Source organism: Ciona intestinalis, unplaced genomic scaffold, assembly GCF_000224145.3.
Source record: "Ciona intestinalis unplaced genomic scaffold, KH HT000037.2, whole genome shotgun sequence".
Taxonomy (NCBI): Eukaryota; Metazoa; Chordata; class Ascidiacea; order Phlebobranchia; family Cionidae; genus Ciona; species Ciona intestinalis.
In genome coordinates this window covers 181,310-197,828 of record NW_004190359.2, presented here as the reverse complement: position 1 = coordinate 197,828, position 16,519 = coordinate 181,310, and the positions used below count along the sequence as shown (strand labels likewise).

Below are 16,519 nucleotides of genomic sequence, written 5' to 3'. Positions count from 1 at the left end.
AATTCTAACGTGTTTTTTACATCCACGATGTAGCTAATAACGGACGCGTCAATGGACATTATGACGCAATTGACCGCATATAAATTGTTGTTACGTCGGAAAATAAGCTTCGCTGTCGTAACCCAATAACATGACAGCGTACGTGGTAATTTAAAAATTTAAATAAGTTTTTACAACGGGGGGGTTTTACAGTAAAAAGGGGGGGGTTGTAGCAAAAATTTTTTTGCGCCTTCGGCGCAAGTCAGAACCCCCCCCTTTCAACTCGTCTATTTGCGCCAGTGCCCTGCACCATATAAATCGACGCCAGTGTGCAGATTATATTTTATCAGAAACCTTAACTTTTCCTTTTTTTCCACAAAACTGAGATATATCTCCTACATAGTTTTTTTTTTTTCTAAAGCTTTTTTTAAAATTTATTATTTTTATATATGTACGTGGGTTTCCTTTTTAAATTCCTGGATACGCCCCTGCCATGAGGCAATTTTGGGGTGGAAAAAGACAAGAGAAAAAAGTATGAAATGTTCATAAAATTCAAAATTCAAAATTTAAATATACTAGCAGCAAGGTACTTAAATATGTAGCAAATACCTGCATTCATAATAAATTTATCACGAATGGCCTTCTCATGTAAAAAGTTTACCAAACCCCATAAAAAGTTTTTTTTGTTAATTTTTTGTTTGATCTAGTAATTTGTGTTTTACCAAAAAAATAATTACCACCCAGAATGATAGTTAGGATACAAAATAAGCCAAATAAATGTCCTTTTTACTCGCAAAAGCTAAAAACAACTGTTTTTCATTACCCCACTTTACTATATATAGTGAGGTACTTAGGGGAAGAAAGGACAACCCTCCTAGCCCGCTAAAACTCATATTATTGCAAATGGCTTTTGTGGGTTTTCTGTTTTTTATTTGTTTTTTCTGAGGAGCAAAAAGTTTGTTTGAAATTGCAGCCATTCACGAATTTATTACATCATAATAGTGATTGTTTGACCTGGCAATTCATTACGACAAATAGCAATTCACACGTTGATTATTTGCCTCATAATAGCAATTCACACTTTATTATTTAGCTGGCAGGTGCGTTAAAACAGGTTTAAATACAAACAAGAAAGCATTACTTTTATGTAAAAGATCTGTGCGTGTGTGGGTTATGGACTTTTGAAAAATGGTGAAGTATAAAAAAAGGATATATTACCATAAGCCCGTTAAAAATGCATTAAAAGATATTTTTTTTTGTAAAAAAATGGGAATTTCAGCAGTAATTGCTTCTTTTCAAGCTTATGTTAAGAGGCAAATATAGACGGCATAATGCATAAGTTGTATTATTAACATTTGTGTTATTACCCTGTACTTTCATTGGTATTTTTTGTTTTAAATAATTTTAAGTTGCTTTTAAAATCTTGTTTTTATTGCTCCACGAGTGTATTTTTTTGCTCCAGGTAAATAAAAAACAGTACAAAATGTAAAATAAAAATTTAAATATTTATAGAAATCCTACAATATTTTCTAACCATCAATGTATGATAATTATTGTTCTTCCAAACCCCCAAAATATTTTTGAGTTTGTGATTTTTGTCTTTAATAACCCCACTTTACTATATTATGTTTGCTATTGCTATTTATTGCTTCAGACGGAACACAAAAAACTAAAGAATTCATGGTCAATCGGTAAAGGTAAATACTTCACTTCACCTTGTGTATATAACAGAAAAAATGCTGAATATGTGGTAGTTCAGCAAGAAAATATTATTCGAATATTCTCTGAACAAAGTTTTAATGATGGACAGACATTTACTGTAAGTTTTTTTGTTCATTCTAAAACGCTAGTGTGCCATCCAGGTCAGCGTCATATAAATTTTACGTCGGCACTAAGCAATTGCTCAATGTTATTTGCTACTGCAAAATAAAAACAGTTAGGTGGTGGTAAATTAAGCTTTCACGTTAGTTATGTTGCCGCAATGACAGAAAGTTAGTTTCATGGATTAAAACAATAACAGTTTATACTTCTAACGCATAACTTATTGCTATTGGACTAATGCAATATAAATGCTTTGATTTTACAGGTAAATATTCCAATCAAAGAAGTACAGCCTGATACTAATCAGATTGATTCGTTTGTTGTGTTCATAAACACTACCATTCTACCATTAGAAGTTGTGCTACAAAATCCAGATCAAATTGCAAAAGAGGGCAATTTTGAAGGGAAAATCTTGTTCAGTAAAATATTGACAAACTTGACTTATGTTATATGTGTACAAAAAAATAACGTAAGTAAGTTTTAATCAACTAATCTCTTATTAAAGAATTTTGATAAAAGTTTTAAGATTTTATTTTGATAGCCTATTATTGTTTTTATTGATGCTAAAATTTATAAAGTGTTGCCGCTAGCCTATTATTGAGTTCTTAAGCTACAATCCTATTGAGTAAATCTGTTGTAATTTAGCTGTTTTTTGGTTTACTTACTGAATAATTATTTTTGTCAACTGTCAAGTTGTTAGTTTAGTAATCTGGTAACAAATTGGTTATGCACTGAACTGTACAAATAAGCTGTAACCTATCATTTAAAAATACCTAAATGTTTTCTATTTCGCAGAATAAATGTAATTTAAGAATCGTTAACGGAGAACAAGAATGGCAAATTTCGTTCCAGTATAAAAATTTGGAATTATCAGCTGCGTGTGTTGATCATGTTTCATCTGATATTGTAAAAATCTTTTCTGTGTGTAAGTAGTATTTACTCTGCTGGTGCTACTACTAATAATAATTCCATTAGCATTTTTCTTTGTATAAAATATTGAAATTGTGTTATATTTTAGTTTCTTTTTATGTATGATTTGCACTAAATTTTATTCTAGGGATTTACTTTACAAAATAATTAAATATTCTATAATATCCTAGATTACTCTTTTTGAAATCTAAAGTCCCGAATCATGATCTTGAATATTATTATATATATACTGTATATTTATAATTTTACCCACCTATTTTTATAGTTTATTGACACTACAATAGTAGCCTTGCTGGAACAGGAGTATGGGGAAATTAAAAATTTAAATTAAAAATAAAAAGTATGAGTTTTTATGTGAAAATTATGGGCCAGCATGAGCTATAAAATAATGAAAAATTGTCCCATCAAGAATTTTTTAGGTTTCAATGATCGGTTGCCAAATGTTTGGCATTGGGGTTTTCACACCTTATGTTACGCAGACAACACCAATCCTTACGGTGGTGCAAAAACGGCCCACATCTCCATTTTTGACATCACCTATTCATTGCGAAATGCATAACGCATAGCAACTTTTAGAACAACTTTGCAAAAATGTCTCACAATACCAATGCAAGGATATTTTTTTGTTATTATTTTTTTTTTAATGCTATTATTAAGTGAATCCCGTATTTATGTTCAAATATAAAGGTTTCAAATTCTGTATTGTACATCCCTATTCTGTACAGAATTCAGTATACAGATTAAGCTATGATGGCCACACATTAATTTTTGTGACCGGTGGTCACAATAGCAACGTATTTACTTAAACCTCACATGATTTATTAATTTGCTCTTGTAGCAAAGTAATTTATATAGTTTATGATTATGTGAACTGTGAGAGTAACAAATACCTAGACCATCATTGTAAATGGTTTGGCATCTAAAAACTGTTTTCTCGTAACCTAATTTAATTATATCTTTCTTTTTAGGGAGCGATGGTTGTTTGTGTGAAACAATCATATCTCTACCTGTTAATGAAAACTATAAAACGGAGTTTAAAAAGGTTTATCAGTTTAATGTAAGTATAACATTAGTTTTTTGTTCTACCACTTACGAATTGATAAACCTTTCTTTAGACAAGCTGTAGTGGAAACATCACTTTGGTAAATTTGTCTAGTACCTGTATTGCTGGTTTGTTCCCACATGAAAGTAGTAAGTTTGGTTTATTTGGTTAAATAACATTTGCTAAACAAATTATTTATAGATCAATGTGAAATATTGGCAGTCGATGTTAAATTTGGAATGTGTCATTCTGTAATGTCAAATTTATCATCATATGCGCAGGTTCGTAAAACTTTTGCAGTAGTAATGCAGTTTCTATCACAGACATTTTTTTATAGATGTATGTATCAAGAAGTAATTTATATATGGATGACCAGCAGTCTGTTTCTATTGTGCCTTTTAGTAGCCAACCTATTACATTGTCTTCTGTTTTGGGAAAGCATAGAGCATCTACAAGCAAGCAAGTCGTAAATATGAATTCCAATGTAAGTTGTTTTTAATTTTTAATGTAGGAGTAACAGTAAAAGCACAACTGTTTTTTGTAGAATTGTCCAAATCAAACGAATGAGCAACAGCTGTATGAGACTTTATTGCAGGTAGGTCTATGTTATTATGCTGCATAAATGAGACATGACATGGCAACTTGGTAGTTAACGAAGATGTGTCATTTCAAACACCTTGAACTTATTAGCTACTTACCTACTTTATATGTGAATATGGATTTTTCTGCAAAGCTGAACTCCTCAGTGACCTTTTTACTGTTAGGTGTTAGCAAGGAAAAAAGAACATATTCTGTTAACAGCTAACAAAAAGTTTAGCGGTTAATGGAAATATGTTCTTGTTTATCAGTATCTGTCTTATTTACACAAAAGGTGCGTGTCCATGTTTGTTGATAATAATATTGGAGTAATAGACAAAGGTTGTATTGGAAGATAATTTCTCTCTTTCAAATAAAAATAACCGGGGCAGTTTTAACTACTTAAGTAAACTTATGACCATTTTTGTCACCACCTATTTTCATAATGCGTATTTGCATTAGTCGTTCCCAAAGGGTAAAGGCAATAGGCATTACACTTGCACATGTAAAGTCACACATACAATATTATAGGTCTTTAAAATATGTTTCTTAAAAACTGTAGGTCGAAAATGAAAAACAGGCAATCAAGCAATGGGAAAAAAGTTGGAGAGCAAAATCCCATTTAGAGCAACAGAAGCTTACTTCTTCTAATTCAATGAAAGAGTTATTCATTCACTTAACAGACGATAAACAACCATGGAAGCCTTTGCTACTGAAGAATATTTTGAAAACTACCCAAATTAGCTCAAAGTAATAACAAAATAGCGTTTGATAATATTAAGAAATATAACCATATTTGTGTTTCATCAGTATTTGTCCCAACTTGATTAATGTTGTGCTTGAACACAATGAATGGAGTTTATTATTTGTTTGTGTAAAACATCTACACGACATCACCGAAGTTGAAATTGTGACTTGTTTGAGTGTCCTATTGAGGTAAGTTGTTGCATTAAAAGTTTATGAAATGACAAATATTGCTGTGTTATATTTCTAACAGGAATGAAATAGATATGGAGTCACTGCAAGAAGAAATACTGTATCCTTTAGAAACAATTGCTAATTTTTATTTGTAAATTTTCTGTCTAAATTTTTGGACTATAATAGTGATTCTAAACTGATTTATACAAACCTTAACATCAATGCAACAGAAATGAAATTTTAAATCTTCCATATACTGAAGATGTGATGAGAGACAATTTGCGTCGCCTAACTTTCACAAAAGTTGTGGTAAATTAACAAAATGTTCGGTATTTACTGTTTAGCTTATAACAAAATATGCTTCAGAATTTATTGAAGATGTTGGAAAGAAGGTTGAAAGAACTATCTTTACCCATTACAAATTTAATAACTTTCAATCAGGTAATAAAATGAACTTAGCAACAATAATAATGTATGCTAAACATGAATCTTACCACAGGTTGCATCATGGATAGGTTTGTTATTAGATACTCATTCCACTGAAATAATAACCACACCTGAGATTTGGTATTTGCTAACAGAACTACAAGCCACAATTCTAATGCAGGTAAATTGATTATGTTATAGGTAACAACATGATATATTCTGAATAATATATTTGTTTTTTCAGGCTGAACTGTTTTCTGAACTAAAGAAAATTAATGCCATTTTCACCCAATATAGACAATCATCATTTCCCATTAAAAATCCCAATAATTTTGAATATTGTATACAGCGAATGGTTTTGTAATTCGAAAAAAAATAAACATAATGAAAAGAAAATTATTTTCGATACTTTCATGCAGTATGTCCAGTGGTGTTACTAATAAAAAGTGGTCAACAAGTTTGGGCACCACGGCCTCTTATTTAAGCTCTCCTTGTAGTGAATGTAGGATGTCTTGTTTGGTTAGACAAGGTTTGTTTACAACACATTACAAACCAATGTTTAGCTCTCCTTGTAGTGAATGTGGGTTGTCTTTTAGGGTCTGACAAGGTTTGTTTACATCTAATGTTTGTGGACTCCTGGCATAAATTAAACATATAAAAAAGGAGTTTAGTTTTTTAAATCAACTTACATTAAATCTAAAGTAGCAATTGATGTCAACTCTGACCTCACGACACCTAAATGAAAATATACAAATAATGAGAAGCCAAGAAATTTGTTTCACAGTATATATAAAATCTATGCAAGATTATTTTCATGCTTATGTTTTGGTTAAAACTGAAACCCAACCTGGGGGAGAAGAGAGTATTGTAACAGTTGCCGTTTTTGGTGAAAGTTCTTGATCTACAACTAAATCTTTGATTCCATGCCTTCGTTGCTTGTGTATTTTAAGACTTCGGTTTGCTTTATATGAAGAGCCACACAATGAACATACATAGGGCTTCTCACCTTTATTAGGCGAACGATACATAGGATAAATGTTTACATTTTTTATATATTAAGAATAAGGAACAGTTACCAGTGTGTGTTCTTGTGTGTTCCAAAAGTTTATTCTTCCTTGCAAAACATCTGCCACATGTTTCACAGACATATGGTCGGTGCTGATTGTGCACGCTGGACACATGTCGTGCTAATGCACTTTTTTGGGTGAACTTGCTGTTACATTCAGAACAAGATAAACTACTGAAGTATAAATGTTGGTTAGTTTAAGCTGAAGTATTTAATTTTAACACTAACCTTTTTACTCCTATATGTTTTGATTCATGTTCCTTGGCACGAACTTTCTGTGAAAAACTTTTTCCACAAACAGAACAGAGAAAATAATTTTGATCTAGAAAGCAACTTATATTAGCCTTACAAATTAAGTTATATTTTATAGCTCACGCTTTACAGGATTGTTGAGCACGTAAGTGGTTATATCTATCCTTTTTCACCAAACAGTTCTTCTTGTTGCTTTTGTGTTTTGACCGATTTTATTCTCCACTTAATTCTAGCATGTATTTTTTATTCCCTTGATTAAAATCAAATCATAATATATATAGGTTTAAAACAGCATAATTAGCGTGTGGCCGTCCAAAGTAATTTTTTAATAAAACACGGTTGAAAAGGGCATCATAGTTGTCTTTTTTATGCTGCTCTGGGAATTCCCCTTCTAAAAGTTTGAAACCCGGTCTTAAACACCTCAGCTTATTTAGATATTATGTACCAAATTTTCTTTTACTGCTACATCATGTTTTACTGTCATATTGGGATTTATAATTGTATTATACTTGTGATTACTTTTTTTGGATAATAGCTGGTTATACCTGTTGTATTTGATTTTTTGACATCACCAATTCAAATATCGTCTCAGATAGACAGTTAACTAACCAGGAATCAATTTTACAATAAATGTTCATGGTATATTTTGCCTGAAATCTCCAATTACACATAAAATTGAATGACATTATCAAAATACAGTCTTGTACCAATTTTCTAAATAACAAATATCCACCAATTCATGTTTTAGACAGCACAAACACCTGTGTCACTAGAGAGCAATATGTAAATGGAAAAATTATTAAAATAAATCCTGACATCTGTAATGCCCATATTTAGATAAAATATTTTTAATTTTATATTTAATAATATGAAAGTCTTACGATTGTGTAAAATTAGGTGATTTGTAAGACTACTTTTGTAGGGAAATTTTTTGTTGCAAACGTGACATTTGAACAGTTCATCTCCTGTGTGTATTTTCAAGTGAAGCTGAAATAGGAAAAGATTGATATAGTCATTGAATAGGTGCAACATATATGGTTTAGCAAATTAAGAAGTTTAAAAATCAAAACCATTTATTAAACATAACAAAGTAGTAATATATGGGTGGAGTTACACAACAGGAATTTGGGCAAGAGTTTGACCATCTTTCATATATACGTATCACTACACGTTTAAGGTTATCGAAATAAAATCTTAGTTTAAAAATAAAAGCCATTACATTTAAGATATAACCAATACTTTCATACAAAACATATTAAAAATATTACCCCCATTATGTATTTACTTGCGAAGGTCTTCTTGCAAATATAGCACTGAGATTTTTGTTTACCAAGGCATGGAGTCAACTGATGTTTAGAAAGTTTCGTTTTGCTCTTAAATAATTTTTTACACTCACTACATTGAATCGGACTCGTTTTCCCATGATGAACACGCTTTTTGTGTCGCTCAAGCCCATTGCTTTAAAAAAGAGTGATTGCTACAGATGTTAGGTCAAATTAAACCACCAGTCATTCCGTTATTGGTAAAATAAAAGATAACTGTAAAATTGTCACTTAAAACGTTTAAATTAAGTGAAATTTTTCCTTATGGGAAACCCTATGCATTGTTGATTTTTTATTCAAGGTTTTTTTAAACTTTGGTTGTAACTTTAGATCACCCATAAGCATATTTAACTATACACAAATATTCATTGCAATTTTCAGTCATATCAATTTAAACTAGCTGTCCAGATTAGGATACAGGATATGTCCACCTGAGGTATGTTGTAGTTTAAACACTCTTATAGCAATAAAAGCTAATTTTATATTCGAGGCACTTCAAGTGTTTCTTCAAAGACTAGGGTTGTTGGGACGAAACAAACTGTAACACAGGTACATATCGTGCTTAAAAGCCAATTACTCACATGTTTGTAAACAATCTTGAACAGATATCACATGAAACTTTTTTTCCAGCAGTAACATTTTGTTTACCATCATTGTGTAACTTTTGGACCTATTAATTATTGATGTTACTTACAATTCTTTTAAAAGTTACATTAAAAGTTTACCTCGTTGGAAGCAGACGCTGTCACTTCATTATGTAAAGATCCCACATCAAACTCCAGTGATACTTCATCTGGCTCAACACTCTCCAGCAATAAGTCATCACTTGGATCACTATTTTCAATTTTACTGAACACATTCTCCTTAGCGCCATAAGATATGTAAACTTTAAACAAACCTTAATCTTATGCTTTTCCTTTGTCGGCTTTCTGTGTTTTTACTTTCATGTGATGTTTTATCAGAACTCTGTATAAAAAATTAAATCAAATCAGATTTGCAATTACATCACTATTAAACCTACCATATTTATATTTTTCAAAACATTTTCATCAAATGAAAGGCTCAATTCACTTGCTGTTTCTTCCAATTCTACATTCACGTTTAAAGTCAGTTCATCTGTGTATGTTAAAAACATTTCATTATCTTTACATTTTTTCAACCAATAATGAAGATACAAAAAAAGGGTTCTATTGTTTCTATGATTATACTGAACTTATATTGCATTTAAAAAAGTAATATCACAGTTTTAGATAACCTGATGTATTAAGTTAAACAATATGTTCTTTTCTTATATGGTAACTAAAAAAATAATATATTAAAAAAAATAATATATATATTTTACTTTTAAAACTACAATATCTTGTCAGCTACAATAGAACTGCAGATGCATAGAGATAAAAAAATATTACCCAAACTATTTTGGTTGCAATTATTCAATTTTCTCACTTTCACATTGCACGTATATATCAGGTCAAGCAACACAGAAAATGTACTTGCATGTACCGACTCCGGAAGTAAGACTTTAGTAACCTGTGGAGTACAAATTTAGTGATTTACATGACATTTATTAGTTTTCTTACAACTTACTCTTGTTTCCTTGTCATAGTTTCCATTCAATATCCAGGTTTCAAAACAAGGCGATACACATGTGAGCACACAACTGTGAGCAGCAAATACTTTCCCACAACGCGTGATGAATTCAACATCACAAAACCTTTTATTCATTCGCATCTCATTTATATAGGACAAAATTCTCTTTGCTATGAGAGTTTGTGCCATAACTAACAAGGCTTTATCAAACTAGCATATACACTTATTCCTAGATACCTAAAACAGACAAATCAAATTAAAGTATAAAATTAATGTAGTTTAACATTATTTTATTATAACGCATCTATTGATTGAACATCAGCATTTCGTAGCCACTGGTTGTAAGCTTTACGATAAATGTTTAATCGTTTTTCATAAACTTCATCTTGATGTTTCCACTGAAAAACATTAAATCAAAGTAAGAAAAAACAATGTACTTATATTTATAACAATCAATAAAATTAAGAACATAACCAAACTTACTCGGTTATATTCTTCTGGATAAAATGTTACTTTTTCCAACAGAGAAATAAATGTAGCGCTCGCATTTATGTCGTGAGTTGTTAATTGTTTGACGAGGTAAGTCAAGTAATAAAAGTCGGGATAACGTAAACCTGCACATAAAATAAACACTACATATCCAAGTACTTATAAATACCTTGGTTAAAAAAAATTACATATAATAAGAAATAAAATGACAAACGAGGATATGCAGCCTAATGTACATCCTTAAATAAACATGTTAGTTTAAAAAAAAGATGCATTAACGAGCAATGGAAATCCAAAGATTTTGCGATCTCGGGCACTTTTTTTACTATGGAATACAACGCGCTTGTATGAGCAACAATTGCACAATGCAAAACACATGGAAAAATAACGACGTGATAACTGCAGTGTCTAATTAACCAACAGCAGGGGTGTTCTGTTTGATTGCACCACCATAAAAAATTGAACAAACCATTATAAATAAAAGTATCATATCAGATACCTTTAACAAATTAAACTTATTACCAACCTTTATAACCAGATATCATATGAACCTTGCGACGGATACAAGCAGCAATCAGTGTATGCAAAAGTACACTGGTGATTTTCATCTAAAAAGTTTAATATATAAACCATTAGTTTTATGAATAATTTGTTCATTTTTTTTTACTTACATCAGTTTTTTCCATATCTTGAAAAAGTGTTGACCCAAGTTTAAAAGTGTTGCACGAAATCGCATGCACACAATAACTCCGGTAATTTGGCTGTAACTTCTGTTCCTTTATTCGGTTAAAAGTTTTCTGAACAGAAGAAACAATTTATGTTCATGCTTCATTGTTACGTTTAATTTTAGAGTCAAAATTTAAAATTACAAAGAAAAAATTATCAAATTATCGTTTAAAACCTGAAAAGTATAGATGCCTGGTAGTCTAAGATAAAATTTAAGTAATATTATTTACTACAGCAAGTTGATGATCCCCCCTAGCAGCTTGCTTGTGTATCAATGTATTGTAAAAATCAACATCCAATTTCACAGAACTATCTTCAGCAATTTGCAAAACTTTTTCTTCCTCTGGGTATGATGGCTTGACCAACTTTACCAAGAGTGTAAGCACCTAATCAGCAGAAACAACACAGTAAACAAAAAAAGCATAAATTTAGTGAATGAGCACAAACTACTATGCCCGGAAATTTTACTGTGTTGAACAGCTTTTAATTAGTATTTAATCATATCACCGTATTATAACCTATAAATTATGATCACATTATTACCATCAAATAAGCCTAAGGTTTAGATGTAATAGGTATGTTTTGGCAATACACCACTTTTGATTAAAATATAAAAGTTATAGATAACTATTGGCGAATTATTCGGTTTTAAATTTAAAAAAAAACATGTTTTAATTTTAGCATAGATATGTATGAATAGAGATGTTTTGCTGGAAAATTATTCAGGAAACAAAACGTAAAGAACAACTGCCCAACAAAATGAAGTTATTACTTCGTGCCCAATAATTACCCACCTGAATAGACAGGGATATTTTGTGTTGTTTCAATACATTAATTATTCCTTCATATCCTCCCATTAAATCTAATCTCTTATAAGGTTCCGTGCACTTGGTTAGAGAAGTAACTGTTTCTAAATTACACTGTTCAGTATCAAGTAGATTTGGTATTACAGGTTTCAATCGTACTGGTAAGTTTTTATCAGAATCTTCATATTCAGCAGTAAATGCTTTTAACTGGAAAATAAAAACATTATAGTAAAGTAATTTGTGCGTAAACTTTAATATAAATATACTAATAATAATAAGATACCAATAATTATATATGTAATATTACAATACATTTAAAAAAGGTTTAACAACTTTACACTCCATAATTGCAATTCTATATTTGTACAATTGTTGAAGTGGCATATTAAAGAAAAATCAAAGTTTGTGTATTGATAGAAATGATCAAATGTGATCTAAAGGTATCACCAAAGTTTAAACAGCTTCTGATAAGAAAAGCTTGTCAAAATTACAAGTTAATGCATGGAATTTTCCATAAGCAAAAGTTTCATTTAACTTTGACCATTTCTGTTTTTTAAACTACTGAAGAAAATTCAAAAAAATTCAACGGATTTGGAATAATAGTTCCTTTTTGGTAAATATGTATAAAAAAAATGTAAAATATAGACTTTATTACGTTTTATTTTTTCGGTTGAACTTAGCTACGAACTGTACTTATTTAGCACTTTTTTTCATATTATTTAATTTTCAACATTATTTTATTAAAATGACTGGTGATGTGCTGTAACATTTTCTTTAAAAAGTCAGCTGTTACATTAGTATTAAAAATTACTTTTGAAAAAGTACAATCTGGTATGTAGCTAGGTACAATTCAATAATTAAAACATAGGGAAGTTTATATTATACACACAGAAGCATTCATGGGACCAAATCCAATTTTAAAAAAAGTCTTCTTTTAAAGCTAAAAACAGTCAAGGTTTAATGACATTTTTTCTTATAGAAAATCCCATGTATTGTCAAACAGTTAATTTTATTAACCCTAGCATTTTTTATACTTAATATTAAGCTGTTTCATAATTTAAAGCTTTGGTGGTACTTTTAGATCACATTTGACCATCTCTATCCATAAATAGATTTTCAACTTTTGTTGGTATGTCCTTTTAAATAAAAATAATTGTGACTTTGGGGAAAACGTAGAAGCGCAATTAGACATTATGTATATGACTGAAGATTTTAAAGTCATTATTATTAAGCATAGAAAAAAATTAAAATATTTATATATAAGCTTACCCACAAATAACATTTATTAGACCAAAAACAAAGCCTAAAAGTTAGGGGGGTTTTCATTTATTATCCACTTGACTATACTCCCAGATATTTAGTTAACATGTTATGTTGTTAAACTCACTCCTTTATTTGGTAAATTAAATTTCTCACAAGAATACTTCTGTTGTTGTAATGTTTCAAACGGACCAACTTTCTTCTGTGTTGAATTAGGCAGGTTTCCAAGTAAAAACCTACAATAAATTTTAATAAAACAAGCATTCTTTGGGAATTCATGCTCAAACTGTTAAAATTAAAGTTAAAAAGGCAGCCAACCCTAGACCCAACCTCAGTTCCGCCTAATTTTTAACTTTATAATTAGCTATTGTATTTCAGACATTGTTTAAAACATAGAAATTTTTTTAAAAAAGTATGTGTATCTTTAGATGAGGACATGAGATTAGAAACAAATATGTTGGGTAATATTTCAACTTACTTTGATGCCATATTTGCATCACCAATCCCACAGTGCTGTGCAACATTAAGCATGGTTGTAATGTTTTGTCCTGTTGGGGTTATTTCTATGGACAACATGCTTCTCCATACCTTAAAAAACAACAGTTTCATAATAAGGTACACATTAATATATTACGTTTTCAACACGTATAGACCACCACCATTCAAAATTTTGTAATCTATTATATGTGCCTAAATTCACAAAGACACTGTTAGACACAGACATTAAATGTACCGACACTGCTATAAACCAGATTGTTAAGACACTTAGGTCTCCTGTGTCCAAACCCAATACAGCTTACCTGCAATGCAAGGTAAAATCCTTCTTCTTTGTGCTTTAGGCAGCTGGTCATAAGTGCACTAAATGTAAGTGCATCTGGTTTAACACCATTTCTTATGCAGTTTTGAAATATTTCAGTTGTTTCCTTAAAAGTGGTATGTCGTGCATAGGCCTGCATGAAATCAAATTATCTCAATTCTTAATGTCAAAAAATGGGCAGGATATTGTAATATTTGCCTACTTTCATAATATAACAAGCAGCAAAGAGAAAAGTGAATCAATTAAAAATATGAATGAAATGTTTACGACAAATACACACAAGCGAAAAAGTACCAGTGCTGTGGCAATGTGGTTAGTGGGCTTGCTTCAAACCTAGGCTAGAGGTTTCAAGTCTTGATGCTACAATCATTGTGGCCTTTGTGGGTGTATGTGTCCTTAAGCAAGACACTTATCGGCCATTGCTCCAACTTAGTCGTCACTAATTGGTTGTCCAAATTACCACCCCCACCCATACTATATAAAAAACTAATCACCCACAAATTAACATACATGGTAACTCGTAAGCTAGCATGAGCTGTATGGACATTTTATCCAGTCATGCACGGATAAGGCAAGTTTCAAGTAAAATTAACCTTAAAAACACCCAATATATTATACAAACAAAGATAAAAAATTACCATCAATAAAGCATTGCATGTTATCCTGTTTAAGCGGACGTCAGATTCCTTCAATTTTAAATGCAATTTTTTTAAATAAAACATGTCAGCAGAGTCATGTGAATTTGAAACAGCATTGAATAGACTTGTTAGACAAGCCATTGATGCAGTGAGACCATATGACTTTAACTATAATGCAAAATTTGGTTTAAAAGATTGTGTTACACAGTTTTGTACAAAGCTTACCTTGCTGTACAATTCAAAAGCTTTTTTTACTCTACCATGGCGACCAAGTAAACCAATAACAACAGAAAAGTTGTATTCCTGAGGTGGAACTTTATCTATTTTTAGCATTGTTGTTTCAAGAATGGAAAGACACTCATCAACCTACAAATAGATTTTATATTGTAAGTTTAAACATTGCGTTGTTTTATCCTTTCTATTAACCTTTCCCTGACTTGCCAGCTGTTTACATTGATAAAAGTACCATCGTGGAGTGTTCTTCCATTTGTTCGTGACAGGTATATGTTCATCTTCAATAACTTCCAAAGCAATGTTTCCGTGCCGATGTTTAAACACTCGGAAATCTTTAAGATGTTTACATTAAAACCAATTCACCTCTTAGTTATAACAATGTTACAATTAAAATAAATTTAACTAACCTTGTGCTTTTGCAATCAAGCCAAAGGATTCTTTGGAATTACCCAATTCCATATCTGGTTGGTCCAAGTTTACATTTTTGGGGAAATCATTTTTACCTGTAGGCAGAGTTATATTCTTCAGGTACATAAATTAAAACTTAGTGTTATTTATTTTTGAAACATTCAGAAATCGCAGGTGAACAAGGTCCAAAGATAATCAACACCAATGTAATTAACATTTTAATACTTTGTAAAAATTGCAAGCAAACACATGCCATAGAAGGTTCATACCAAGAGTAAATGATGGTGAAAGCACAATTTTCGATAAAAGCAACTGTACAGGCCCTTCTTTTCCCATTAAAGGGATGGAGCGGCGGAACATCGAACATAATGTATACATAATAATTCCCACTATCACTTTGGTCGCAGATTCGCAGTAAACAATACGAAATCCAAAGTCGCTATTAAGCTGTTTACGCTTAATGTTTGTGTACGTTTGAGTCATGGATGAATATTTTAATGCAATAAGAGAGCGTACATCTAATGTTTAAGCACGTATTATAGTTATCATAAACTTAATCACCCATTTATTTTAAATGAATAAATGAATAAAACTTGCATTATTCGACAGTCGTTATAACCAGAGTCGTAGAAACATCGAGAGTTCAACTGCCGCCACCTATTATATGAATAAAATATCACAAATTCACTGCTTTTAAATTTCGTTTTTATTTTTTCCGATGTAGAAAACAAGTTACGATTATTTTTTTAGACTTTCTTTTTAAATTTGTTTTAATTTTGTCCAACCTTTAAGTTTGTAAAATCCAAGTTTTCCTTTAAATTACAAATTTTATTTTGTACAACCTTTAAAACCTTTTAAAAGTCCAAGTTTCCCCTCAAATTACAGAAAAACAAGCATTTGTTGTAAAGAATACCTGGGGAAGTTCTAAAGAATACCTGATCACTTTATGTAGGCTACAAAAGATGCAGCGATGTCTTTCAATGTCTTGTGGATTAAGTGCTTTGTTAATGTTATGCTGTTTGGTGAAGGTCCACCTAGGTCGAGAGATCCGAGCTAAGGATGTTTGTTTTTCTATCTCCATTTTCTGCAACTTAAAGGAAATATTGCGGCAGTAATTTGAAAAATATGTATATAAATTTATTTAAATAAATAAATAAGAAGACAATAATAAAAGACAAAATAAAAAGAAAAGCGAGCAATACAGGTGGATTATGTGATA

The 16,519-nt window shown here is 30.8% G+C and overlaps 3 protein-coding genes across 8 annotated transcripts; 1 reads left to right on the top strand and 2 right to left on the bottom strand.

Annotated features, from left to right (window-relative positions):
* Positions 1 to 1,636: 1,636 nt before the first annotated feature.
* Positions 1,637 to 6,091, top strand: LOC100187270 (nucleolar protein 11-like; the record flags this gene model as incomplete). The annotated part of the gene is given in 15 exon segments (XM_002123795.5): positions 1,637 to 1,798; positions 2,066 to 2,269; positions 2,596 to 2,725; positions 3,699 to 3,787; positions 3,846 to 3,921; positions 3,974 to 4,053; positions 4,110 to 4,256; positions 4,317 to 4,367; positions 4,911 to 5,098; positions 5,159 to 5,284; positions 5,346 to 5,384; positions 5,497 to 5,575; positions 5,633 to 5,707; positions 5,766 to 5,873; positions 5,937 to 6,091. Coding segments are annotated over 15 exon segments (1,674 nt in total), but the record flags the coding sequence as incomplete, so codon positions are not given.
* zf(c2h2)-11 (zinc finger protein) lies at positions 6,020 to 10,157 on the bottom strand. Of its 6 annotated transcripts, NM_001078389.1 has the most exon segments (14): positions 6,037 to 6,199; positions 6,278 to 6,328; positions 6,382 to 6,427; positions 6,540 to 6,698; positions 6,769 to 6,932; positions 6,987 to 7,080; positions 7,892 to 7,997; positions 8,279 to 8,468; positions 8,914 to 9,002; positions 9,058 to 9,166; positions 9,231 to 9,298; positions 9,354 to 9,448; positions 9,742 to 9,862; positions 9,920 to 10,157. In NM_001078389.1, coding segments are annotated over 14 exon segments (1,515 nt in total). In that variant the 5' UTR covers positions 10,112 to 10,157; the 3' UTR covers positions 6,037 to 6,168.
* Positions 10,158 to 10,159: 2 nt separating this feature from the next.
* On the bottom strand, positions 10,160 to 15,799 carry LOC100177037 (pentatricopeptide repeat-containing protein 1, mitochondrial). The gene is made up of 14 exons (XM_002123722.5): positions 15,570 to 15,799; positions 15,300 to 15,395; positions 15,085 to 15,224; positions 14,884 to 15,024; positions 14,659 to 14,826; positions 14,004 to 14,153; positions 13,682 to 13,791; positions 13,331 to 13,439; positions 11,932 to 12,150; positions 11,368 to 11,523; positions 11,083 to 11,208; positions 10,938 to 11,019; positions 10,406 to 10,536; positions 10,160 to 10,320 (listed from the first exon to the last, which is right to left on the bottom strand). The coding sequence occupies exons 1-14, from the start codon at positions 15,781 to 15,783 to the stop codon at positions 10,216 to 10,218; spliced, it is 1,947 nt and encodes a 648-aa protein (XP_002123758.3). The 5' UTR covers positions 15,784 to 15,799; the 3' UTR covers positions 10,160 to 10,215.
* Positions 15,800 to 16,519: the final 720 nt, after the last annotated feature.